Here is a 27,748-nt window from a genome sequence, read left to right as displayed (position 1 = left end):
ACTTTGAAATCATGTAAATATTTAACATATTTACAAACTTTAAGAATTTTAAGACAATCTCTAAAACTGAGAAATAGGATCTGATATGAATGAACATACTGCCTTGTTGGATTCCAGAGAAGCTGACACTGAGACAAGAACTGGTGATCACCAGTGACACCTGAAAGAAGTGGGGAGGCAAGAAATCCATTTACGTCCACCTCAGTTTGTAACATGTTTTATTTAGGAGTCCTGCCAACTTTCATTATTTCACAAAAATGAGACAAGGGATAAAGGCAAGCGTAACCCTTTTGGCTTTAATTACTGGCAAGCTGCTGACCACTGGGTAGACGACCTCTATTGTGATGGCCCTCCTTATTCACTAGAGCAGAGATTTTTCATACAGTTACATTCTGAACACGTGAGCTATTATACATAATTACAAAAGCAGGTCAACTCCAGTCTCATCAGTAGGAGCGAATGGCTGGGGGCACTGTGGCACAGTCAGACTCATTTAAAGTTCTGTCGATCACAGGTCTGTATTCCAGCGAGACCTTAAACAGAAGAGTCAGTGGTAAGTTGAGACACAAAGATGTACTAACAACAACTGTCTTATGTTCTTTTGAACAATTAACTATAAAAATAGATTCATAGACAAATATGCAGACACTGAAAAACAAAGGTATGCAGGGTGTATTTTTCAACAACAAACTCAAAAATGATCTAAATGCACAGCAGGGAACTAGCCACGTAATTACAGTAAATCTGTGTAATAGAACACAGCAACTAAAATGACTACACAATTCTTGATGCTTCACAAAAATGTCTAAAAAGTAGGTAAAACCCTGTATGTACTGTCATACTTGAAATAGCTTTATACTGTGTTTTCTTCCATTTTTTTCTACTAGTAACTGAGTATTTGTACACACACACACAAGGAAAAGAATGTACACATATACAAAGGAAATATATCAAAATGACAATAAAGGATATTTCTAATTGGTGAACTTATAACTGTTCATTTTCTTTATTCTTTTTGTACCTTCTGTACTTTCTAACATGAGCATGTATTTCTTTAACAATCATCAAAACCCCCAAACATTACTAAAAATAGGGTTGTACTGAGAGAGGGAGGTCCAACATCTTCCTATACAACCAGAAAATAGCCTTCATGAAAAAGTATGACCATGACTGACTGACTGGATTAAATTATAGTAAGTGATGACCACAGAATACAGCTGGTTCTAAATACCCAGATAAAGAATCAAGACTATCCTTACAAGCTAAAAAATGCATAGGAGTAAATGCTTTGTATTTTAATTATTTCTAAATGTTAGCATGTGGCAAAAATGCCCAGTGGGTAAAACCAGGAGCCTCCATTGCAATCTCAGGGGGCATTCCTAGGACCTGCCCACGCCACCCTGTCTCTGCTTGCTCCAAGCACCTCTGGGCTTCCCCGAGACTGCTTCCAGGTGGTCTAGCCAATGGGAGGGGAGGGGTAAAGGAGTATTTTCCTGCCCCACCCCCCACTCTCCATGGGGTCAGGAATCACCATTTTAGCCCCGCCACCAGGCCTTGAGTGCTTACTCCCTGCTCAGCACCAAAGCTGTGGAAAGCCAGCCCTTCTGTACACCCGCCCAAGCTGGATTCTGTTTCCAGGCAGAAGCCTGGCTGACAGTGTCTTTTTCAGTGGTGTCTCAAACTTATCAGCAGTCGATTTAAATCCATGGTGCTTCTCCCAGTGCATCAAATGCCATGTCTTTGTGCACACATGAGCAAACCACAGTCCCCACCTACCTTCCCAGTCTGGATATCAACATAGGAAAGGGTGTGCTTCCTCCAGTGCTGCTCAAATGGCTTCTTCTGCTGCCCCTGGATGGGCTTGGAATAGTCATACTCATCAACCCGCACCTGAGGCCGAGAAAGTAAGTTTATTTCAGAAAACACCATTAATAATTACATTCCAAATTCCTTAGTACTCTAACAGCAATATAACCACAAAACATGGCAAACTCATTAAAATCATACATGAGAGACTGGTCTGATATGAACCCCACATCCCCCCAACAAAGAGGTCCCACTGCACTAAGCACACTTTGTTCAGAGAGCCAGGACCTTCCAACCCATTTCCAACCCATATCTACCCCTTTATTATTCCTAATAAAAACCACTTGTGTACATCTCATCTAAAAGCACACATAGCATGTAACAGGGTGCAACTAAGTACCAGATGCAGGGGAAGGGAGAACCATGACATGCCAGCCACCAGCCTCCATAGTTACTGGTAAGCCCCTCACTCTGTACTAGCCCATCCCAGATCCCTAAGTGTTAGTCATCCCATTTCCACCACAGCCAAAGGGCTAATGAGGTCAGGACCTTGAGGTCAAGCCACACAGCCAGGCAGTGGGTTTGCACTGGCAGGGAGGGTCCCGAGTTCCTCCTGTGCTTTTGTGCACTTAAAAGTTTATCAAGTAGTTCCTCTTTATCTTTTTACTCTGTACTCTGGGAGATTTCAACTTCTTTCAGCCCTTTTTATTTAAATGCTTCAATCTTAGCAATTACAGTAGAACCTTGGTTCTCAAACTTAATTGATTCCAGAAGGCTGTTCAAGAAGCCATTTATTCAAAAACTGAATCACACTCATACTTGCATGTTCTCTCCTTTGTCACCTAAAAGACACATGACTGATCGTACAGGTTATGAGCATGAAAGAGTTGTTGGGGTGAGAACCGAAGTTTTATTTGACAACTGAGACATTTTTTCCATGAATGACTTGGTTGAGAACCAAACTATTTTGAGATGGGAGACGTTCAGGAACTGAGAGTTGACTGTAAATTAAAATTTTCAAAATCTCTTCAAGAGAAACTGGATGGTATTAAGGTACCTTGCACATGGTGGTAGATAAGCCATACAAGAGCCTCTTCAAATAAAACCCCAAAAGATCTAATTACTTGCTATTTCTGTGGAGTGAGGCAAGTGGGTGCATGGGGGAAAGGGGGTACAGGTGAGACCTGTTACCTCGCTAGGGGCAAGCAAGCCACAGCACAGTCTCCTCTAAGCCTGTAAGGATGGGGCATGCTCTCCTAGGGTGAGTGGGTTCTACATGCTATTTGACTGAACGAAAAGAAGCCTCCATTGCAGCCACAAGAGCTGCCAACCCGGAGAGAAGCTTCTAGTCCTTCTGTACACACAACAAATGTGTTTACCAATCTCTTCCATCACCCCATGTAAACACTGGATCTAGTCCAGCCCCAACGGGTGGAGAGTCAATAAAATTTCACAGTAAATCAAGACACTATTGCTTAGCCAACTCCCCACCCACCCTGCCGGGTAGACTGGCACGACTATCAGGGACCCCGCCATTGTTCTGGACTCTGCCTGTCCGAGGGAAGTGGCCCAGGGCTTGCCAATGTTGTTCATCCGTAAGTGGCATTTGCCCCAAGCTCCTCTGTCCATGACTTCTTGCTCTGATAAACTGAGTGCTCTTTTCTGGCAGAATCTCTCAAGTGTGCTCTATATAAAAATCAGCTTCTTTAAAAAATGAGTGGCCCCAAGATGAGGACCCATGATCACAGGCCCAGAATGATGATTTACTCATCATTTTCAATCCCTAAGGTAGCATTTTCTGGCAACAGTACACAGGCTGCAGGCTAATCTTCACCCTAGTGAGGAAAAGTGCGCTCTGCCTAGAGATGCCAGCGTTGGCGGCAGGAGATGCTGACCCAAAGCCAGAAAAAAGTTCTGTGGTACAAATACAGTGAGAACACAGGTGTAAAAGTTACCAGGAGGAAAGAAAAGGCAAGTTTCTCAATTTACTTTTCTCATTTTAATCAAAATGGAGTAAAATGAGGAGAAGCTGCAAGGTGTGTCAGGGACCGAGTGAAGCCCATGGGGAGGACACCGGGTGCACGCGAGTGTGTCACGAAAGCGCACCTTGTAGTCTTCCCGGGCATGGGCACCACGGGACTCCTTCCTGGCCTCTGCTCCATAAATGGTCTGAAGTGCGCAGAGCATCAGGTTCTGCAGCTCCAAGGTCTCTACCAGGTCAGTGTTCCAGACCATTCCTGGGGACACAAAAGGCACCCATGAGGGACAGACAGGATGGGGCTAAGTCATCGCTGAACAGGACGCCCTGCACCCCAACCGTGTGCAGGGGCCTAGGGACTGCTCACCTCTGTCAAAGGTCTTCACGTGCTTCAGGTCCCCATAGAGCTGGCTGATTTTCTCACAGCCTTCCTGTAAGACGCTGCCCACACGGAACACTGCAGCATGATTCTGCATTGACTGTAACACAAAGTGTCACTGGGAGACTTTTATCCACACAAAGAAGCCATACCAAAAACTGCTGAACCTTCTGATTTTCCTCTTGTGCATTTCATTTTTTGTAAAATATTTATGTAAATTAAACAGAAAAACTAAGAAATCCAGACCGTGCTTACTACTCTGAATTTTAAACTGTTTTTTTATTTGTGAGATAGTTTCAGCAACTTTCAAATATGCAATATAGTATTATTAACTACAGTCACCATGATGTACATTATGTCCCCAGGACTTAGTTATTTTTAACTGGGAATTTGTACACTGTGACCACTTTCACTCATTTTGCTCACTCCCTACCTCTGGCAAACACCAATCTGTTCTCTGTACCTATGAACTCCGTTATTGTGTGTTTTAAGGTTCCACATATAAGAGTATATGGTAACTGTCTTTCTCTGACGTATTTCACCTAGTCTAATACCCTCCCAGGTTCATCATGTTGTACATGGCAGAACTTTCTTCTTTTTTTATGGCTAAATAATATTCCGCTGTACATATGTGCCTCATCTTTATCCACTTATCTGTCAACATTTTCATGACCTCGCAAACTGTAAATGCTGCTGCAATGAAAACAAAGGGGCATGTATCCCTTCAACTCGGTGTTATTTCTTTGGATAAATACCTAGAAGTAGAATTGCTAAATCAACAGTAGCTCCATTTTAATTTTTTGAGAAAGTTCCATACTATTTTCTATAGTAGCTGCACCAACTTATATTCCTACCAACCATGCGTCAGGATGCCCTTTTCTCCACATCCTTGCCAACAATTATTTCTTATCTTTTGATGGTAGTCGCTCTGACAGGTGAGAGGTAACACTGCATTGTGGTTTAGACTTGCATTTCCTTGACTCTCTGATGATTACTAGTGTGAGGCATCCTTTCATGTACCTGTTGACCATTCCTATGTCTTCTTTGAAAAAATGTCTATTAGGATCTTCTGCCCATTTTTATATCAGATTTTTTTTTTGCTATTAAGTTGTGTGAGTTCTATATATATTCATATATTGGTCCCTTATTAGACATATGATTTGCAATTACTTTCTTCCATTCTATAGGTTACCTTTTCATTTTGTTGATGGTTTCCTTTGCTGTGCAGAAGCTTTTTAGTTTGATGTAGTCCCACTTGTTTATGCTTATTTGCTTCTGCTGTCAGATCCCAAAAATCATAGCTCAGATTGATGTCAAGAAGCTCACTCCCTGTTTTCTTTGAGCTTTACGGTTTCAAGTCTTACATTCAAGTCTTTAATTCATTTCTGAGTCAATGTTTGTGTGTGGTGTGAGACAGTGATCCAGTGTCATTCTTTCGCCTGTGGCTGTCCAATTTTCCCAACACCATGTACTGAAGGACCTGTGCTTTGCCCACTGTGAACGCTTGGCTCCTCTGTCATAAATTCATTGACCATATATGCATGGGTTATTAATCTATTCTATCCCACTACTCTATACATCTGTTTTTATGCCAACACCATGCTTAATGCTTTGATTACTATAGCTTTGTAATATAATTTGAAATCATAGTGTGATATCTCCAGTTTGTTCTTCCTTTTCAAGATTACTGTGGCTATTCAGGGTCGTTTGTGGGTTCCATATAAATTTTAGGATTATTTGATTTATGTGAAAAATGCCATTGGAATTTTGAATGGAATTGCACTGAAGCTACAGATTCCTTTGGGTAGTACGGACATTTTAACAATATTAATTCTTACTATCCATGAGTACAAACCCTCTCTCCATTTATTTGTGTCTTCTCTAATTTTATTCATCCACGTGTTACAGTTTTCAGTATAGGGGTTTATCACCTCCTTGGTTACGTTTACTCCTACGTATTTTATTCACTTTGATGAAAATGTAAATGGGGTCATTTTCTGAATTTTTCTTTCTGAGAGTTCGTTACGAGTAAATAGAAATGCTACAGATTTTTCTATGTTGATTGTGTATGCTGCAACTTTAGTGACTTATTAGTTCTAGTTTTTAGGAGGAATCTTTAGAGTTCTCTACATATGGTATCATGTCATCTGCAAACAGTGACAGTTTTATTTCTTCTTTTCTAATTTGGATACATTTTAGTTCTTTTTTCTTGCCTGACTGCTCTGATAGGACTTCCAGTAGGTGCTGAATCCAAGTGGTAAGAGTGAGCATGCTCCTCTGTTCCTAACGTCAGAGGAAAAGTCCCCAGCCTTTCACTGTTGAGTATGATGTAAGCCATGGCCTTGTCATTTATGGCCTTCATTTTGTTGAGATATGTTCTTCTATGCCCACTTTGTTAAATTTTTATCATAAATAAATGTCATGATAAAGTTTTGATTAAAGCTTTTGATACATGGTGGCAGAAAGGGCATAAACTCTCCACCCTCAAGTGCCCAAGGAGACAGCAGCTCCTTGAGGGCTATAAGACACCTTCTCACTCCTCACAAGGTCTGGTGTGAAATGTCACCAGAGCCAGCAGATGCCCCCTTGGCGATGCAAACTCAGAAGTGCTGAGATGAAGTGATGGGTACTGAGGTGGCAGGCTGTGAAGAGGCCTGGGGACCCTCCCTGCTTGCTCTGCTGGTAATTCTGTAGAAGCTTCTCATATATTAAATACCTTCAGAGTTTTACTGTTCATGCTCGTAAGAAATGTGATATGAAATAAACTTGAAAGTTATTTTAGCGTGAGGAGAAGTAGAATCTGCTTTGTTTCCTATCATTTACTAAATGGCTTTTCATCACTCTTGAAAAACTCCTTTATCATATGCTAAATCCCAGCATGAACCGAGAGGCTAATTTCTGGACTTGATTTTGTTCTACTTAACTAGATGTCTCTCCCTCTACCAATATCGCACTAATGTAGTTTTATAATTTAATTCTATTTAGGCTTATCACCTACTTCCTTAGAACGATGCACCTCTCTAATGTCAGTCTTTCATCTCAGGATGAGCAAATGAAAAAACTGTCTTACAATGTAGTTATTTTTTCACTTCTTCAGCAGTATAGTTTTTCCACCCCCTTTTTACAAAGGGTGAACAGGTTAGGTTTATTTGAGGCATTTAAATGTTTTGGCTGCACTGAGGATGAGATATTAACTTCTGAATGGATTACTGCAGAAGGAAAGCTACTGATTTTTGTACATGAATCTTTTATCCAGACACCTTAACTTCATTGCCGCACTGTTTTTATTAGTTTTTCAGCTTATTGCTTGGAATTCTTAGGCAATCATATCTGTAAGGAATGATAACTTTTATCTATTCTTTTCAATACACACCTAATTTCTTTTTTGTTTCTTACTGTATCAGCTAGAATAAGCTGAAAAAACAAAACAAAACAAAAACCCATCCACCTCTCAAATGTAAACTCCACAGTGTCGACTCTGGCATCTAGAACATTGCCCTTGGCACACAGTATTTGATGGGAATGCCTCTAGTGCTTCCTACGTCAAAGTCTCTACCAGGTTCGCCACTCCCATTGCCTGTATAACACAACGGTCACATCAGTCCTAGCTGGCCCTGCCAGCAGTACCCTACAGAAGTCCTACAGAGTATCACTTAACTGGTTTTCTGTAAGCATACTTCTGTTCTTTCCCTCACACTTTTTTTCCTTACCAGGCCATGAAGCCTCCCTAAAGCCCAGTCTCACCTGCAGACAGAAGTTACATGGCCGTATGCAACTTACTTTCTTCTTTTTTTGGTGTTAACTGTGTTATATGCCACTAGATTTCTTTCAAAATGTGACTAAAGCAAGGGCCTTCTTTTCAGAAAATGTCTCCACACAGAAATTCTTGCAAATTTCAGGTGGACAGAGATCTCATACACGGGCCAAGAATCCCTGTATTAAAACAGTTTGATAGATTCCTAGCTATTTTAGGTATTATTTTTATTGATCTAAACCTCTACTATCCAACGCAGTAGCCACTAACGGCATGTACCTATTTACATTAAAATTGAAATTAAATAAACTTAAAATTCAGTTCCTTAGTCAGACTGGCTACATTTCACGTGCTCCGCAGTCACATATGGTCAAAGATATGGAACGTTTCCACCCCCGTAGACTGTTCCACCAGACATGCTGATCTAAAAAGTAAACACTCTGCTAGCCATCGATGCACAAATTACAGTTCCCAAGCACGATCCACGCTCCCCTCTTCCTGACTTTGCTTACAGGCATCAATGGCCCAGTATAAAGGCATTTCCCAGAGGAAGTTAGGTGTGATGATGGGATTAATTTCTCAACAGAGGGAAGTGCTGAGCTTAAAGGAAGACTGCTAAAAGGAAGCTTCCAGCTAGGAACTGAGCTCAGACCTTCCACTGCCCCTCCTCCTTTAGGCTGTGACACAGACAGGATGGGCAGAGCTGGTGTGAGGGAAGAAGCCCGCGGGCAAGTATCCTCGAGCTCACGAGAGAAGGCTGAGTCTCTGTTGCTGCAGTTGCTACTGCCTGCCCTTGGCCACTACCTCCAGCCTCCTATGTAGAAAGACATGCACTTTTATCTTATTTAATTTCGTTCTTACTCCTATTTGATACAGCAAGGAATATGTTCTTCTGCTGTTTACACCAAACCCCAGAACAGGGCTATTGATGCAACCAGCCTGCTCACTGCAGAGCGTGTCCAGGTTCTTACCTTCTGCATGTTGAGTCGTAATTCTGATGTTCTTATGCTTCCATCAGCAAATCTCAATTTGTCAAGATTCGTGACAGATTCTTCTCCAGCATTTGCTTTAATAGGGGGAACTTTATCTCCTAAAAAAGAAAAGCTAGAATTTAACTTCTGAAAAACACTGAAAAAACAAAAACAAAAACAAAAACAAAAACAAAAACAAAAAAAACCCCAGATGAAATGAATGACACCAAAAGGTATTATACCTTTTAGGGAGTTTGAAAACGCACCTGTAACTCCATCTGGACCACCCTATACCTGAGGAACCTTCTGTTGGCTTGGGGTCAAAGAGTAAACATAAAGACAAAATTTCTGGCAAAGAGTAGGTGTCCAGTAAGTAAGTTTTAAATGAACTAAAGAAACCACTTTTTAGGTTTAAAAAGTGGCATATTCTCGGCAAATCAACCAACCCCTCCTTCCCCCCTCACTGGCCTGGCTAGCTGTGTTTATAACTCTTGTTAACCCTGAACCTTATACCCACTTAACTACACCTCAAGGTTTGCTGTTCTTGACTTTCAACAAAGATAAATATTTTGAGGACAAGGCTTTTTGGGGAAGGATCTTTTTAAATGCATTTTATGCAGCACGTGATACATGTAGGAGATATGAAACACAGGAGACAAAGGGCCACAGATAAAGCAGGGACACTGGCCACTCTGTGGTCTCTGAGCTCTTCTAGGCAGGCAGGTGTTCCATCTACTTTTGTTTTTAATGTTTTAAGATACTATCATTTAGCCTTGGCTGGTGTGGCTCAGTGGATTGAGTGCTGGCCTGCAAGCCAAAAGATCCCTGGTTCAATTCCTGGTCGGGGCACATGCCTGCATTGTGGGCCAGGTCCCCAGTTGGGGGCGTGTAAGAGACAACCGATCAATGTATCTCTCACACATTGCTGTTTCTCTCCCTTTCTCCCTGCCTCCGCCTCTCACCAAAAGTAAATAAATAAAATCTTAAAAAAATTATCATTTAGTAAAATTGATTGTTTTTCAGGTACACAGCATTACACATTTTAATACACACACAGATTCCCATAACTACCATAATTAAGACACAGAACAGGGTTTAATCACATTAATGTTTAAAATATTCATATTTTGAGGGAAACAGTGGTACAAACATTTCTCCTGTTCTTTCTGAACTTTCAAAACTCAAAGTATAATTAAGGCACAATACCAGTTTTAGTGCAGAGCTTTGCAAGTTTGGATAGGGGGATGCACAAGCCCCACCTCAAGCAGGATAAAGTCCCTGGCAACCACGGATCCATCTCAGTCCCTGGTTTTGCCTTTTTCAAAATGTTATATAAACAGAATCAGTCAAATGTAGTCTTTTGAACCTGGGTCACAGAGCCTAACACACTGAGGTTCATTCATGTTGATGCACGTATTTGTCGTCTGTTCCTTTTCATTGCTGAGTTAAGAGCATTTTAAGTATGCACTGACCCTTCAGACATGGAAGTATAAGGTATACTTCTGAAGGTTCCTTTTTCTCATTTTCAAAGCAAGGGAACCTAAAGTTTTCTGCTTTGCTTTGGAAGATTTGGTATCAGGCTCCCTGGCAGTGAAATGAGCACCAGATCTGGAGTTGGACAAGGCGGGTTTAGTTTCTGCCATTGCAACAAGGACTGAAGACAAGGTCCCGCCCCTGCGTTTCAGCCTGGAGCTGTGGACAGAGCATCAAAGTGACTCTGAACATGTAACTGTCCTTTTTATTATGTATACCTTGATACCTGCAGATACAAAAGGGGGGAGAGCATCTTGCTATGCTAAGGGTTATGTTTAATTAGTGGTTAGCAAGACTGTACTGTTTTCATAGCATCACTTTGACCAATTTAAAATCTGTACAGAAATCTCTGTTTGACAAGAACAGTGACACTGACACTGAACAGTTAACACCGGTGAAATGTAATGCAGAGTCGGGGCCCAGGGATCCTGCCAGCCTTGCCTCGGAAGAGTGTCTCCACCTCACACTGCTGTTCTGGACCAACGGGGCGAGGCAACCGATGAGAGGACGGTGTGGAAGGTCAGAGCAACTACCTGACCTGCCTCAGTGGTACGATGTGTAGATTTGCACTTTCAGCACAGTGTTTTTTCCTCTGTGAATATTTAAAATTACCACGAGAAGAAAATCACTGCTTAACACCTATTCTATCACCGAACGGGGAGAGCCGTGACCCCAGCCTTTGCTTTACCTGCAATCAATCAGCCCTTCCTCCTTTAGTTACACTCTGTTTTTAGAATGGCCTAAATTATAAACCACTTTTCTATAAGTACCAAAAAATATATATTCACTTATACCTATGACTTAAAATATTTCAATGCAAGCAATGTATATCAAGCAAGTAATATGTGATAAACTTCCCCTCCAAATAACAATTTCCTAACAGTGATTTTTCTAAACAGAACATATTAACTGCAAAAAAAGTTTTGATCAAACATGTCACCCTTTTAACTGTTAAGACCCCCCCGCAGCCTGTGTCCAGGCTCCAGTGTGCCACCATGTAAACCTCTGAATTCGTTTCCACCCTTCCAGGGGAAAACTAGACTGCCACTATATGATTAAGGAAATCTCCAATTACAGACCTTGACTTTGTAACCTTTTGCCCCCTGAAACACTCCAGCCAGCTACTTGTAGAAAACATACCGGGTCTACAGGACTCTGCGATACTCAGGGCACATGCCCGGCCAAAGACGACCAAGTCCAAAAGTGAGTTTGCCCCAAGACGGTTGGCACCATGCACGGAAGCGCAGGCAGCCTCCCCACAGGCGTACAGGCCGGGCACGACCTGGTCCTGGCCGTTCACATGCCTCAGAACCTGCAGGAAAGGGAGTAAAGAGGAAGAGTGCAGTTCGCACAGGCTCTTCCCCACAGGCAGCAGCCATGCTGTGGGTCAGAGCAAGGACAGGGTCTTCTCTCGTCTGCAGGGAACCCTCTGGACCTATCTGCCCAGCCTCCTCCCTCTGCCTCAGGACACTCAGTGACCCTGGGCTGAGGTCAAAGGACCCAAATGGCAGCACCTGTGATTTCAGTCCCACAACTAATTCTCATCAGGAGCCTCAGCCATCACCTGACTTGACCCCCTCTACTCCCATCCTCTGATTCTGGATTCAGATGAAGGGAGCACAGCAGGGTATGGGAACACTCAACTATGAGGTGGAAGACTTGAGTTATAATTCCGATTCTTCCAACTTATTACTCATTTACGAAGTGAGAATACAATTCTGATCACCTCACCTGAGAAGGAACTACAATAAAGTGATTGCAAAGCTCTCTGTGAACTGCAAAACACCCAAACATATTAATTGTAAAGAACACACAATTTACAAGGACACTGTAAAAAATAACCTAAAATCATAAAGGAAAAAAGTATAAATGATATTCATGACTATTTACTAAGGAGGGACCGGTAAATATTCAGAATTGTTGCTAAGGAGTGAACGTAAAAACTGGAATATAAGTAGGGGCTTCTTCTGCTCTCCAGTTAACAGCAACTTCAAGAAAGTTCAGCCGAACAGTACTTTTTTGAGAAAGATACCTGCCTTTTCCTCTAAGACCTAAAGGGACAACTGCAAAGTGGGCCCACTACCCCCATCCTCTTCCCTGCCGTGTAATCACCTGCCCCTTGTAGTTGGTGGGAATGCCGCCCATGTTATAATGCACAGTGGGAAGGACAGGGATCGGCTCCTTGGTGACGTCCACACCCGCAAAGATCATGGCCGTCTCCGAAATGCCAGGCAGGCGGATGGCCAGCTGCTCCGGGGGCAGGTGGTGCAACTGCAGGTAGACGTGATCTTTCTCCGGGCCACAGCCTCTGGTCAAAAAGGACAGTACAACATAAATCAAAGAACAGCGGTTACAGAAAGCATGACACTATGAAATCATGACAGCACATGAGGCTCCCCAGTTTTGACACTAAATAAAACCCGGTTTTCTTGTCTTTTCTAAGCACCGATTATGTGCCAGGGTGGACTGCAGATGCTGGACACAGCCATGACCACCACAGACAGACACGCTGGCCTCAGAGTTTACTATACTTTTCTGGAGTAATGCATTAGAAAGTCCTTTTATGCCAAATACTCCAAAATCATTTGACTTCTCATTTTTTTTACATAAAAATGTAAAACCTCCAAAGGCATACCGGCAGATATTTGACATGCCACCACAGTAAGGCATAGTAAGGAGGCTAAAGCTGCCTTGTCAAAGAACAAACAGCCCACACACCCTGAAGGTACCAAAACGGGGGTTAACACACAATACAACAGCAAAGGCTCACACACTACCTTCCAGCTGGGGGTCTCCGATCTTACCTCTCCAACACTGTCTCTACCACACACTCACACAAATACGTTCCAAAGATTTGAGAAAGATTTAGATCAAACTGGCTAACCTTCTCAAAATGTAACTCTTTAGAGAGACCTAAACTAACAGACAACAGCCAGAAGTAGCATAGGCAAAGGCCCACCTGCCTACACAGAAGTGGGGGTGGGTGCTGAACTCACACAGAAGCCAGACCAGCCCATGTTAAAAGACAGACGTGAACAACAGCCACCGAAGAGAAAGGAGGCTGTGCCTGCATGCACGTGCACTCAGACACCTTTGGTGATAATCGCACAGACCTTCCTTCACGGATTTCCAGAGTCATGGACCGAGAAACGACGTCTCTGGAGGCCAGGTCCTTTGCGACTGGGGCATATCGCTCCATGAACCTCTCGCCTTGACTGTTAATGAGAATTCCACCTTCTCCACGGCATCCTTCCGTGATGAGACAACCGGCACCGTATATGCCTGCAAAGAACCCAGTTAATTAAATATGTGTAATCTGACAATGCTACACCTGTGCAAATATTTTTTGGGGTGAAAATGGTAAAGGGCATGGAAAGGACATTAAAGTCAACAGTGTAAGTAAGACAGAAAGAAAGTGAAAGAATAGTAAGTAGGAAGTTTCTGTAACAAAGGCACTGATAAGACTGCAGTGAGGAGGAAGGACAGCTACCGCAGACAACGATGCAGCCCTGCTGAGTACTCTGATTTTTCACTGCATTTTAACCTTTCAAAACAACTAAGTATGTGTTACATATCTCAGGGTTTTTTTTTTAAAGATTTTATTTATTTATTTTCAGAGAGGGAATGGAGGGAGAAAGAGAGAGAGAGAAACATCAGTGTGTGATTGCTGGGAGTCATAGCCTGCAACCCAGGCATGTGCCCTGACTGGGAATCGAACCTGCGACACTTTGGTTCGCAGCCCGAGCTCAATCCACGGAGCTACGCCAGCCAGGGCATATCTCAGGTTTTATTTTAATTTCTGAATACCCTTTTGCACCCAGAAATTGTGGTGACTAACTTAGGTAAAAAAACAAAAAAAAAACCAAAAAAAAAAAAAAAACCAGAGAGAGAGATATATAGAGAGCTTGGAAAGTTTGATCTAAAGTAACCAAATACCACCTGGGCCAGGTAGCTCAGTCAGTTAGAGCATCATCCCCATACACCAAGGTTGCAGGTTCAATCCTCGGTCAGGGCACATACAAGAATCAACCAACGAATGCACAAATCAGTGGAACAAACAAATCAATGTTTCTCTCTCTCTTCCTTCTCTCTCTCTATAAAATGAATAAATAAAAAATAATATAAAGTAACCAAATACCAGTAACGGTAATCATATATAGTTAATACTTAACATTGTACTTGGTTCTAATATACAGTGATTCCAAGCAATATTATCCCCAGTTTCAGAAAAGGACAATTAAAGCTCAGTAGCTGCCCAACATCCCACAGCGGGGAAGGGCAGAGCCCAAACTCACTCCTGGAAACACACGAGATCTGCTCCCTTCTCCTCAACTTGGTCCTCAATGTAATGAAAATGAGGAATGCCAAGCCATGCTCCAGTTTTACCAAGAAGACAGATATATAACATAATTTGACAGCTAACACTTTCATTCACACACCACAAGAGTTAGCTTGCTTTTAAAACAAGAATGCAAATTCTTACATTTCACTTGCTTTTCAGTGTTCCTACTTTCAATACCATTTTTTCCAGTGGTTTATTTCTCACACACTGAATAGGATGCATGAGAAATGGAGCTTTAATAAATCATAAGGGGAATTCAAAAGTCTGGTTCAAACCAGTAATTATAAAACCACCCAACATATTATTTATCTCCCATCCCTGCCAGGGGTCAGAAAGAACACACCGACAAAGATCAAAGAGAAAACACAGGTCTAGCTCTTAGCACGGTGGCCACAGCTCCTGTGTGTGGAGTCTCCGGGGCTGATGGGCCAGTAAATCCGCCTAGAAAGAAAGGTTGGGATGAGACTGATCTCCCAAGAGGCAGATTCTGAGATTCACTTATGGATAACTACTCTGCGAATCTCTCAAACCTGCCATCCTAGCCAAGACCGCACTCATACGGTCCGAATCCCACACTTGTAATGCCCGATGACCCAAGGGGAGCTCATCTCCACCATGACCGGCACCCTCACTCATCAGCACCTCAGGGAGTCCTGCGTGTGTCACAGCTACACCCTGACGGCACTGTCACTGTGGCAGCCTGATGTTCTCCCCACAAACTGAAATATACCAGTGCCACTTTTCTGGTCCCATGTATTCTCCCTCGCTTTCAGGATATTCACTCAGTAAAACCTGACTGAGGTCTAACCAGGAGCCAGGTGCTGAGAACACAGCAGTAAACGAGAGAGACCTGCTCCCACCTCCGGAGCTGACAATCCAGCGGGGAAAAGGACCCTGAAACAACCGCTGCTTTACGACTAAGTACGCCTGGGCAAGGTTCAGCTAAGCTGGGACCTCCACCGCCCCGAGTGAAGCAGGGACAGTCTACAAGGAGGTGACAACAAGTTAGGTCCTGAGAGAAGAGAACACAGGCAAGTCTGTACAGGAACTGCAGAGGAGCATTCCATAGGCACTGAGTGCTTAAAAGACACAGAGCTTTGGTTCCACAACGGCAGCCCCTTTCTACCTGTGGGGTGGAACTGAACGAACTCCAAGTCCTGGCAGGGGAGGCCGGCCCTGGTGATCATGGCGGTGCCATCGCCGGTGCTGGTGTGGGCAGACGTGCAGCTGAAGTAGGTGCGCCCGTAGCCTCTGGAAAACAGACAAGCCGGCTCAGAGAGGGGGGTGGTTCCACACGGCGCCCCGGCGGAACCTCCTAACGGCATCAAGTGGACAGCAGCCCACGCGGCACCGCCAGAGCTGCCCTGCACACACACTACTCTGGACAAGTGGGAGGGGAGCCCAGGACAGAGAAGGTTCTCCCATTTGTACTCTACTACCTGTGTGATATCTGAGAGATTTCGCTTATGATAAGCATGTATCACTTTTACAATGAAAGTTTTAAATGTTTACGGATTCACCTTTTTAAGGGATTAAAATAACAGACTGATGGTATAAAATGGAATTTACATATTTTCATCATGTGAACAAAGAGCACTTATCTGACCAAAAACAGTATCCATCAAAGCAATAGAGTTGTTATTCCCAGTGTTCTGTGACTCTCTAGTCCTCAGTTTCCTCAAGGGTCCTCCCCACTGCACACTGATGATGAGACACTTTCTTACCCACCTCAGAGGCGGGTGCTACTGTCGCCCCCTTGAGAGAGGAGGAACTGAGGCTGGCAAAAGTGATGGCTCTCACAGGCTAAGAGACAGCCTGTGTCTGAACCACATGTCCAAAATGCCTCTGCTTTTATCAAGATTAAAAACCTCTGAAATTCAACTGCTTCACAGAGAAATGAAATACATTAAAAATTAGATTCCTACCCAGTAGCAATCACAGTGTTCTTTGCTCTTATGCGATGTATGGACCCGTCTTCTATGCACAGTGCGATGACACCACGACACTCCCCATTTTCCATCAGGAGATCCAAGGCAAAATACTCTACAAAATAGCTGGTATCATACCGCAGAGACTAAAAAAAAAAAGAACATTAAAAAAATTAAATGATCCCACATTTTCGATTGCATGTAGGGTGTTAAGCCAACATTGAAGACAATGCTGTTCATGTGAACAGGTTAAAACCCTGATGTGGTGGGTAACAAACCGTCAGGCAGACCCTGCGAGTTCCAGGCTGGAACCAAGTCACAGACACGGAATCACACCGCTGCAGCGCTGCTGCTTTCGTGAAGCAACATGAAAGGGCTCTCCTCTCACCTTGTGAACAAAACGTAAGAGGTGCCCACACGTCAGTGCTCGCCGGGAGGAGACTGACACCAGGAAGCGAGTGGGAATGTGCTAACACATCCCTTCTTTCTACACTTCCTAAGAAGTCTTCCAGGCTCTCTTGGGCCACAAGTGGCTTGATGCTGGAGCTGGGGCCCACCAACCACAGGTCTCGACTTAGGCTGAGCTGTACCATACAGGAGCTGATAACCACATGCAGCCACTTAAATAAAACAAAACACTCAGCCCCAGCACACCAGACACATTTGTGATGGTCACACATGGTGGGAAGCTGCTGGACTGGATACCCAGATAAGCATATTTCTCTGGCAGCAGGATGTTCAATAATGGACAATGGCCCACACCCTGCATCTGATGGTCCCCTCAGCTCACAGAAGGGTCTCCCATGCAACAGTCTGCTTCTCACGTGACATACAATTCTGTGGGATGAGCAGGGCCTGTCACATATTTGTCAACACCCTCGGCCAGAAAAGTCACTGGTGTCCTAACACTTGCATATCAATGACCTGCACCATTTGTAAACAAGAGTTCAGAATACTGATTATTCTGAAACAATAATACTCAGAATATTGCTTTTCTGGCTGTGTCCAAGTTTGCCCTGATTATCCAGTGACGAGTAGCCCCCAAGCCTTGGTCCAATTTTGACAGTTAAGTATTAAAACAAATCAGTTCATGAACTCTGAGGTGGTGAAAGGGCCTTAAGATACACACTCTGCTCCTATACTTTTGGTGTGAGAGGTTACAAAAGTTCAAACCTGGTATGTAATGATTATCGATTTAGTTTTCTAAAATAGATTATTTCTTATTCACAATTACTACACATGGCCTACCAAGTTGTTCTGTTGCTTTTTAAGGCACTACGCCTCAAGCTGACACTCTGACACATCCACAGGTGGCTTGCCTCCAGCTCATGGCGACATGCTTGTCCCACCACCCAGGCACCCAGGGCAGCCTCACCCTTCCATACAACGTATGTAGCAGTGAGTGGCCGGTGCGGTCAGCCACGCAGCAGCACCGATGGGCCTGCCCGCCTTTCCCAAACTTGAGGCTTTGTCCGCCAAAGGCCCGCTGATATATCTTCCCATCCTCGGTTCTGCTAAATGGCATGCCGTAATTCTCTAGCTGTGAAATAAAAACAAACACCTAGTACTTTTTTTTTTGAGATTGTATTTATTTTTTAGAGAGAGGGGAAGGGAGGGGAAAAGGAAGGGAGAAAGGGAGAGAAACATCAATCAATTGCCTCTTACAAGCCCCCAAACGGGAACTTGGCCTCTTGCACACCGCCAAGTGGGGACCCGGCCCACAACCCCGGCATGTGCCCTGACTGGGAATCAAACCAGCAACCTTTCCATTTGCTGGCCCACACCCAATCCACTGAGCCACACCAGCCAGGGCACACCTAGTACTTTAAAGGAATCAAGACACTCACAGCTAATTTACTCTGAGAAACTTCAACCTAAATCTACAAACCCAACACCAACATATTCCACAAAACCGTTGGCATGTCAGGAAAGAGAAATATTTCCGTACTAAATGAATGGCTGATAGCAGAAAAGATTTCCCTTGTTACATGGCTTGTCATCACCCTCATCAGTCAACCACACTTGCATCAATACCATTAAAAATAGACTGTGAGGACGTTACCTCAACCACAGAGGCGGGGGCCTGCTCTGTCATGTAGTGGATGGCATCCTGGTCCCCCAGCCAGTCAGAGCCCTTCACAGTGTCATAGAAGTGCCACCTCCAGTTGTCCTCCTCCATGTTCCCCAGAGCAGCATTGATTCCTCCCTGGAAAAAAACACAGAGCAAATTTAGTAACTACAAACAGGAGCCCCACAGCCCCTCCCCAGGAACCAGAACTGGAGAAAGTCAAGGACTTGTGAGGTAGCATTTCAGGACAGATTCTAAATCATGCCTCCTTCCCTTGCCAAGCTAACGACGTGGGCCAAGTTACTGCAACCCTCGGCCTCTGTATCTGTGAACAGGACATAAAGCTGAACACCTTGAAGAGTTGTCTGGAGAATGAAGTGAGAGGTTACATGTGCAACACTTCTCACCAAACCCAGCACATAAAATGTACTCAACAAATCTGGGTGATTTTACGACAAAACGTTTTTGATGGCATTCGTGGGTGTATGTTGAAGACGAGAAGTACTGCCAAGTAATAAACCCCCAAACTCAGAGTCACCTCCCTGCACCCCCACTTCCTTCTGCTGTGCATGGTCCCCGCCATCTCCCCACTGCCTCCCCCCCTCAGAGGCACAGAAAATGCAGCTCAGAGACAAATGTGAAGGTGGCCCGTCTCCTTCCCAACCTAAAACTGGATTCTTCATGCTCTTTAGATAATCTTTTTTACATAAAACACATTTCCTAACTTACCTCGCCCTTTTCCAATTGTTATTCAATCGCAACTTTTGAATTGAGCGCACCCATGTTGGAATTCCTTCCCCATTTAGTGTAGCTGTGACTCGGTTTCCCAAGTTATGTGTCAGGACAAACTGAGTCACTGGCAGAGAGTGAGGAACCTTGTTACTCTCTTCCTCCCTTCTCCAACCCCTCCAACTGCAAACCCAGCACAACCCTGATAAAATACGTTAAGTATCAGAGAAGTAGGAGACCACAGAAGTCTGGCATAAAACAACACAGAAATACTTGGTCTGGTGCATGCATGAATGCTATTTGTTGTGTGGCTGCTGTCTGTAAGAACCTGGGCCACAGGTGCCTCATCTCCAGGCATTCCTGGAAGTACTCTTCAGACTCCCCCGGGCCCCCACTTGTCTCATCCTTCCAACTCCACGTCTTTTCTCAAGAACCAACATGCAAGTTAAGCTATCCTTTCCTTATTATTTTTATTTTATTAATACTGCAGTACCCGAACACGTTTATTTCATATTATTTAGAATTATTTGTTTGTCTTTTTCCTTTAAGACAATGGATTCTCTGAAGGTATGTATTTATTCTTTAACTCACAAAACATAGCTTAAAACAAAGTATCTGGGCAGCCTGAAGAACACTGCTGGACACTGAATGCAGACTGTTCCAGAGCACAGTGGCTTTTATGGTCCCTGGAAAGGCACCACACACTCTGTTGTTTCTATAAAGAAAAGATAGTCAAATATGATTTTGGAATACTACCTGTATGCAACCTGCACACACCTACAGTGCCAGAATGAAAGAACAAAATTATGAAACCACTGAGTGAGTAATTTTTACCTTACTCTTGTCCTCTTCCCTAAATCCAGAGCCACTGTTTTTCTGTCTTGCACATTCATGTCATCATCAAAGCTCATCGCCACCACATTTAATGGGGATGCAGCAGTAACCACCAGACTCAAAGCAGATCAAAAACAGGCCCACAGACAAGCTCATTTCAGACTGGTAAGTGCAGTGAAGAAAATTAAACCAAGAAGAGGGGAAGGGGGATAGGTGAAATGGTCACAGAAGCCCTGAGTGTGACTAGAGCAGAAAAAGAGTGACAACGTGGCCCCAGGCAGTGGGAGTGGGGGCAGTGTGGGCAGAGATCCCTAAGGGAGTGGGGCCGAGTGAGTGCAAGGAACTCGACGGGAAGGCCGCCTGTGGCAGGAGGCTGCTCAGGCAGAGGCTGCACTGCACTGTGCCTCGCAGGTGCCGAAAACACTGGGAGAGCCCCCTTTCCTTACCTGGGCTGCCACAGTGTGGGACCTGGTGGGGAAGAGCTTTGTAACACAGGCCGTGTTAAACCCTGCCTCAGAGAGGCCAAATGCAGCTCGCAAGCCTGCCCCTCCAGCGCCAACCACCACTGCATCAAATTCATGATCCACTACTGGGTACTGTGTAGAAATCTGGAAAAGAAAAATTCACCAGTCAATCACCCATTAAACTAGGCTGAACACAGAGACTGTAGCTACAGTGAAAGGGCTTAAAGGGAATGAAAGAAGAAATACAAAAAAGCCAAGTACCCAGAAGGTCTCTGCCCTGTGTGAGGCTGAATACCACCAACTTATAGTCCTGAGATGTGGCGGGCACACCCTCTGTGAAGGGGCCAGCCAGCTCTACCCACACCGCGTAGAGCCAGCTGACCCTGTGGAGCTAGGAAACCAACATTAGTTGGAATGCTGAAAACATAAAGGTACACCTCCAAGCAGGGAGCTATAGACACAAAGGAAAGCACCAACACAATCAAAACACCAATTCTAAAGTTGGCTTTCCTTTTAAATTATCATGCTTCTTTGTCTTCTTTTTGTTTGTACCTATATATAGACTTATAGGTGTGTGTATGAATCTGAGCTTAGAATTTAGTGTAGATCACAATTCTCCACTGTGATCTGCACGCTTCCCATGAGCAAGCATGTTACAATTAAATGTTTTCTTTCAGATAAGCGTATTCCAGTTCATGTGCATGATGACAGAAGGACCAAGGACCACAACTCTATTCCAGGCTCACGTATTTTTGACTGAGAAGGTGCCAACTAGTATTCAGTAACTACTGTGAAGTTATGAGAAAAGAACCTGTAAGCAAATTTCAGAGTCTTCAACAGAGAGTGAACAAGCCCACTGAACACCAGAGCCCACATGGTCCCGTGTGGGGCGGGGTGTTATCATCCACCACAGTACACACTGTGCATCTATCATTTGTCTTTGATGATTTTGTTATTTTACTTGTTTAAATTTTAATCTGGTTTATAGATACACGACAACTGTAAGAAAAAGTGCTAATATCTATGTTTATATTTGTACTCCATTAAGTATTAACTACAATAAAAAAAAATAACCTGGGCACACACTGGAATGAGATTTTTTCCTTTAAATAAGAGCTGTATATTACTCAAATACAGTAAAAACTGGTATAGCTCATTACCTCTCTAAGCCAAGAAAATCACTTACAATGGAACAAGAAACCATGAACTTACTGCATCTGAAACTTTAGCAGATGACCTCTTATTCCCATCCACAGTGAAGTGAAAACCGCGGGGTCCCGCCTGCACTGCTGCCGGCCGCTGCGGAGACAGATGAAGAGCATTAAGTGTCTTGAAGGTACTGGGAACTTGTAATGAAAATTTCCTCTACTAAGCTGTTAACCTTCTAATGTACTCAGGGGCTCCCCCTCACCTAGAAACCTCACCCACGAGTCTGCACTGAACTTGGAAGGGTAGGGCAGGTGCTAAGGACCCAGGCAAGCCCACAGGGGATTTGGCACTCTAGGAAATGCCCTTCTAGGTGAGGCTGGTTTCCAAACAGGATACTTACTAACTCAGGCAGGTACACTTTCACATTAATTTCTTAATTTATGTTACTTAAGTGGACAATGGGAAGACATCCACGTTGTCTAAGTGGTAAGCAGTAGTTTTGCAAATAAGGAAACACCTTTTTTTTAAAATTTTGTACAATAACATATTTTTTTAAAAGATTTTATTCTTATTTATTTTTAGAGAGGGGAGGGAGGGAGAAAGAGAGAGAGAGAGAGAAAAACATCAATGTGCAGTTGCTGGGGGCCGTGGCCTGCAACCCAGGCACGTGCCATGACTGGGAATCGAAACTGTGATGCTTTGGTTCGAAGCCCGCACTCAATCAGGAAACACTTTTACTGAATCCATCATAACCCTCTTCATACTGGAGCTCCACCCATCTGCGAGGCTTTGTGGTTCTTGGGAAAGGCACGGGACTTTGTATCAGGAGATCAATGCTCTAGAAGAGGCTCTACTGCTTGCTGTGACACTTAGGCACCAGTGCCGTCATCCCTTCACTGTAGGAATCACGATTCCAAGCCCAGAGATGCTCACAGTCCCGCTTCACCACTCTCCACGTCTGCACTAGGCATTAGCCATACCGCCTCTCATCTGTCTACACCACAGAGCCACCCCCTCTGCCCGGACACGTGTCCCTGGCCTTTCCCTAGAGAACCTCCACAGTTCTCCAAGTCTCAGCTTCATGGCCCCACCCTATAAACACATACCTGAGAAAACTGGTCCTAATGAAATCACAGCCCAGCATGAGAGGCAACATTCTTTATATACTAAGAATGGCCATTAACTTAGGGGATATGTCTTTCCATTCTGAGGACTGCATATTAGTAGACTATAAAATAAACCAATGAGTCTTAGAAATTACAGAAAGAATAGCTTTAGGAAATAAGTACATTCAACAACGACAAAGGGAGATGTAAGAGATGCCTTCAGGTATTCTGCAATTTGAAGAGATGTTATTTATTCTGTGGGTTAAAAAAAATATCCTGTGGTATAAACAAGTGGGAATTATAGGGAAGAGAACCTGGCAAAGCACAGTATGAACTCTAACTGAGCTGCTGTAAACGGCTGTCCCCGCAAAATGAAAGGACTGAGACCAGGGCTCGGTGACTCGACCTCCTGTGAGGAAAAGTCGGAGGTGGCTCCTACCTTTAAAGCTTCTTCTAATTCTGAGACCGAATGATAACTGGCACAAATATTTGAGTTTACTTTAATAGCTCCAATTACAAAGTAGTCACTTGGATTTTTAAAGAGCTGGGCTGATAAGAATGATATTCTTAAAATGCCCAATTTATTTTTAAGCACACTTGTTTTTATCAACATAGGCAATTTAGTGTTTTCTTTCAGGAAATGAATTAAAAAGGACTAAAAAGAACAAATATTCCTCAGCTTCGATTTAACTTTTTAAATGGTAAAATCATATTTTAATGAAGAATGAAGTTACTGGATTTTAATACAACCATTCTTGAAAATTTTATAAAGTTCAATATAAATATAGGTTATAGTACCAATAAAAACAGTGCATTCTGCAATATCAAATTAAAACAGAACAGAGAGATTCCCTAGGTAACTGTGATTTCCTGTTTGGATATTCACGCTGAGTAAACAGACACACACCTTAGTGACACTAACTTTGTAACTAAATCTGACTGGAGTGGGGTGGGAGGATGACTGTCGAATTTCGAATTTTTAGAGTCCAACTAAAGCCCAGTTTCTGTCTTTAGAGAAAACTAATTTTGTGTCCCTCACTAATCTCATGTTTTTTCAAGAGAAGCCATCAAACACTGTCTAAAAGGGCAACGTGAAGAATCGGGAAATCTACCTAAAGTACAACTAACTAAAAGACACTCACTCCTTTTAATAGCATCAAAGCACAGGTGCCTGGATCAGGAGGTAAAAGGGAGAGTGAAGGGGAAGAACAGAGGCTGACATCCTCGATCTAGCAAAGTGGGAAGTCGTCACCTAACAGAACACACCATGAATCACGAGCAAGAAACTCATTCCTAAGTACAATCTACACGACTATAGTATTAGCCAAGAGAGGATCTGAAAGTGGTTGCTTAACTGTATCGGGAAGACTGAGAATGTAGGAAGTAGAATGGTTTAAGTAAACTAAATCCTTACTTACCAGCGAAACTCCATGTCTAAAATGGATAAAAATGTACCTGCATATCAGCTAGAGACATGGAGGTAAATACCAGGGGTCAATACCAGAAACAATTCACAACTGACTTCGTTGGGGGGCCGGTCTGGGGGGAAAAGGGATCTTACTTATTTTCATTTATAAGACCTTCTGCACTGATTGACTTTTTTCTTTTTTTATACCTACCTGTAATTATTTTCATTAAAAATTTACAGATTTTTAAAACAGGATGCTTGAAATACAGCTGGCAAGATTATAATACAGGCTGCAAGCTGTGGGCCCTGGCTCAGATGAGCACACACAAAGGTTTCACACGTTACGTCACAGAATCCTCATTAACTCCACAGAGAAACTGAGTCTACCCAGGGTACCTGAGCTCTGGATTTGGGTCTGCCTGCTCCAGATCCTGTATTTTCTCTACTATCTAAGGACCCCTGAGGGGAAAATAATCTCTGGAACTCCAAATTTAGGTGAATATCCAAGTTATATATCAAAACTGAAACACAGTTACTCAAGTCAGCCAGGGAAAACATCACACACAACACAAAACTCTATGCAACTGGCACTTATGCTAAGAAGCAAAACAACGTAATTCTAGACACACCATTAAAACATTCAGAACAATATATACGAAGAAATTAGATTGGACAAGGTCTCAAGGTCTGGGCAGTTCTAGATGCTACTTCTTGCTAAATGTTGTATAATATAGCACAGTATTTTGCAGATGCAGCAGTAAATAGGGCGAGGAAAGAACTCAGATAACAGATAAATGCTGCAACTGCATTTACATGTTGCAGAAATTACATGTTGAAGAAATCAACATGTAATTGATCAAATAGTGTGTATAAGCAATGGTTAAGCCTCCCTTTGGGGAGGCAGGGCTTTGGATACTAACCCTGAATCCCCTTTCTTTTACTTGCTGTAAGTAAATAAAACTACCTTGCTACAGCCACTTCTGGTTTCTGAACAGAGCACCCCAAGCAAAAGCCTTTCAAGTATGATAATAAATCCACCTGAAGTAATCAAGCAACAACTATTTGAGATCCTTGCTTTTATTTTTTCCTTTCCATTAAACTATTTGGAACAGTTGCAAACTGTGTCAGTGCATTAGGACAATTGGAAAGAAAATAATGGTAAAACAGGTTTGATAATTTTGTAACTTGAAAGCAGTTATAAATATTAAAATGACTTAGAAACACCACAGAATTGTACAAAATGAGATAAAGAAAAATTCTCTCTGGCATTTATTCAAGTTATCCTCAGTACCTACTTTCTCAGCACCATAAATTTCTCTTTTTTTTATTGTTTCAAATTGATGCTTTTGTTTTTGCCAATCTTAACTGCCAGCCAATAAATATATCGCTTGAGGACAGAATCAAGATAAAAAGATTTTAGAAACCTAAGACCATCTATTGCAGGCCCACCTTGTTCAATTTTACTATCTCCATCTTGCCACCATGTTTACAACAACGACCTAAACACAGGACAGTGGAGAAGATCCAAGGAGAAAATGATGGTAAAGAGCGGGCAGCTAATAGCTGATTCGACAGAGATCACTTCCACCCATGTTGGTAGCAAAGGTCTCCACACTCTGACCTCTTGTGCTCAGAACCTTACTCTCACTTTCAGCTGGGAGCTCAAGCCAGAAGCCAGAATTCCAGTTCTCCCTGGATAAAGGATAACTTTGCTTTTCATAAACTGACAAAGGGTGTGTGGTGGGTGAGGGAGTTTCACCCACCCACCCAAAGGGTGGAGGGGGTCTTAGGTTGTGTAAGGAATGTTTGGGCACCAGTCCCGTTGAGGAAAGACGGACCTATCAGCCCTTTTCCAGTCACCACCAGTTACCAATCTGTCCCTTCACTTAACATCTAGGAAGCACTTTGAGGTTTGTGCATGTTTGACGGACTAAAAATACCCCATGGAACCCCAGTCTTCACTTGGACTCCGTACCTAATTGCATCTTAGAGCCCAAAATGGAGGTGGCGGGGCGGGGGTGGGGCCCTCTGGTCAGGAAAGCCGGTACAGTATTTAAAATGCTTTCCACTGTTGGCGGGATGGGACGGCTGACTAAACCCTCTCACATTTAACGTAATTTTTAGTGCATACTTCTCAAGGAGAAAACTGCAGGTACAGTGTCAATACTGTTGAATGCCTTGGTTCCTACTGGAACTTTTAAGCTGTAAATTACTAAGTAGGTGGGTGAACGACTTCATTTAAAAGAACGAAATAACTAAATCCTGTACAATTTAGTGTGTTTACAGAGACCGTAAATTACCGATTCTGAAGAAGGACTTGTAGGGAGTGTATGTGACAAACCCAGAAGGGAGGGCTCAGGAAAGCTAATCCTCCACCTGCCTCGGCCTCCACAGATAATGCAGGAAAACAAATGTCCCAGCGTCTCCTCCCAAATGCGGGTTTTCAGTCTTTGCGCTGAAAATCTTCGCCTGAGTTTTAAAAGTGTGCACGAAGAACACAGTGCAAAATCCAAAATAAAAGACCTAAACTTATTTGCTAGGCCTCAGTGTGGACACACAATCTGTGCTTTCTGGAAAAGGGGCCCGGGTTTGCAAACAGTTGCGAGGCAAACTGAGGTGCGGCTGTTAGGCGTTTCCCCACCCCGCCTTGGGCGGCAAGGACAGAGCCGGGCCGGGGGCCACAGGCTCGAACCCCACCCTGCCACCGGCCGCCCCATCGCCCCATCGCCCCATCGCCCCACCGCAGAGCTGCGGGGATCGGACCGAACGGTCCCGCAGACGGTAGAGAGAGTGGCCCACCCTGCCGGCCTCCGCGGTCAAGGTTCTGCCTCCATCCCAATTCTTCTGACGTTTTCGGATTTCGAGGCCCCGGGCACCTACAGGCCGCTACCCGCCTCCACTTGATGTTCACGTGCCAGGAGCAGAGGCCCGTCACCTCGGCCCGACCGTGCACTCACAACCTGGACGAAGGCGAGTTCCGGGGAGACTCGTGGGATCGTGACCTTCACCCGGACGGGGCCCGACAGGCTTCGGAAAAAGTCTGGCGGGGACCTTCTGCCCCCACCTCGGCCCCCACCCGCTCCACCCCGGCCCAGCCCGGGTCGGACCCGCCCGTGATGCCGACTCACCGCCCCGTTCAGCGCCAAGCGCCTGGCGCGCAGCAGCTGCGACACAACCCGAACCCCCGACATGTCTACCCTCTGCAGTGTACTGCTACCAGCCCCCTCGGTCAGGCCGCGCCTGCGCACCTCGTCGCGCCCAGAGTCCAGGAGAGAAGACACTGCGCCTGCGCAGCACGC

At 43.9% G+C, this 27,748-nt stretch overlaps 1 protein-coding gene across 1 annotated transcript; it reads right to left on the bottom strand.

Moving 5' to 3' along the window:
- Nucleotides 1–201: 201 nt before the first annotated feature.
- Nucleotides 202–27,732, bottom strand: SDHA (succinate dehydrogenase complex flavoprotein subunit A). Its single transcript, XM_045847863.1, has 15 exons — nt 27,578–27,732; nt 21,999–22,085; nt 20,769–20,930; nt 18,754–18,897; nt 18,067–18,231; nt 16,689–16,837; nt 15,890–16,014; nt 13,535–13,703; nt 12,534–12,729; nt 11,562–11,733; nt 8,889–9,007; nt 4,152–4,263; nt 3,913–4,043; nt 1,777–1,890; nt 202–533 (listed from the first exon to the last, which is right to left on the bottom strand). The coding sequence occupies exons 1-15, from the start codon at nt 27,638–27,640 to the stop codon at nt 447–449; spliced, it is 1,995 nt and encodes a 664-aa protein (XP_045703819.1). The 5' UTR covers nt 27,641–27,732; the 3' UTR covers nt 202–446.
- Between the last annotated feature and the right edge of the window lie 16 nt (nt 27,733–27,748).

This window comes from Phyllostomus hastatus, unplaced genomic scaffold, assembly GCF_019186645.2.
Source record: "Phyllostomus hastatus isolate PE091 unplaced genomic scaffold, TTU_PhHast_1.1 phas_contig_58, whole genome shotgun sequence".
NCBI classification, from domain to species: domain Eukaryota; kingdom Metazoa; phylum Chordata; class Mammalia; order Chiroptera; family Phyllostomidae; genus Phyllostomus; species Phyllostomus hastatus.
Note: the sequence above shows the minus strand (reverse complement) of the source record. Positions and strands in the feature narration are given on the sequence as shown.

Excerpts from the sequence above, each read along its gene's own strand:
- SDHA (XM_045847863.1), bottom strand. The coding sequence starts at position 27,640 with ATGTCGGGGGTTCGGGTTGTGTCGCAGCTGCTGCGCGCCAGGCGCTTG. Across the intron at positions 22,086-27,577 it reads GCTTGGCGCTGAACGGGGCG|CGGCCGGCAGCAGTGCAGGC; the intron begins GTGAGTCGGCAT and ends CTGTCTCCGCAG. Across the intron at positions 16,838-18,066 it reads TACATACGTTGTATGGAAGG|TCTCTGCGGTATGATACCAG; the intron begins GTGAGGCTGCCC and ends TTTTTTTTTTAG.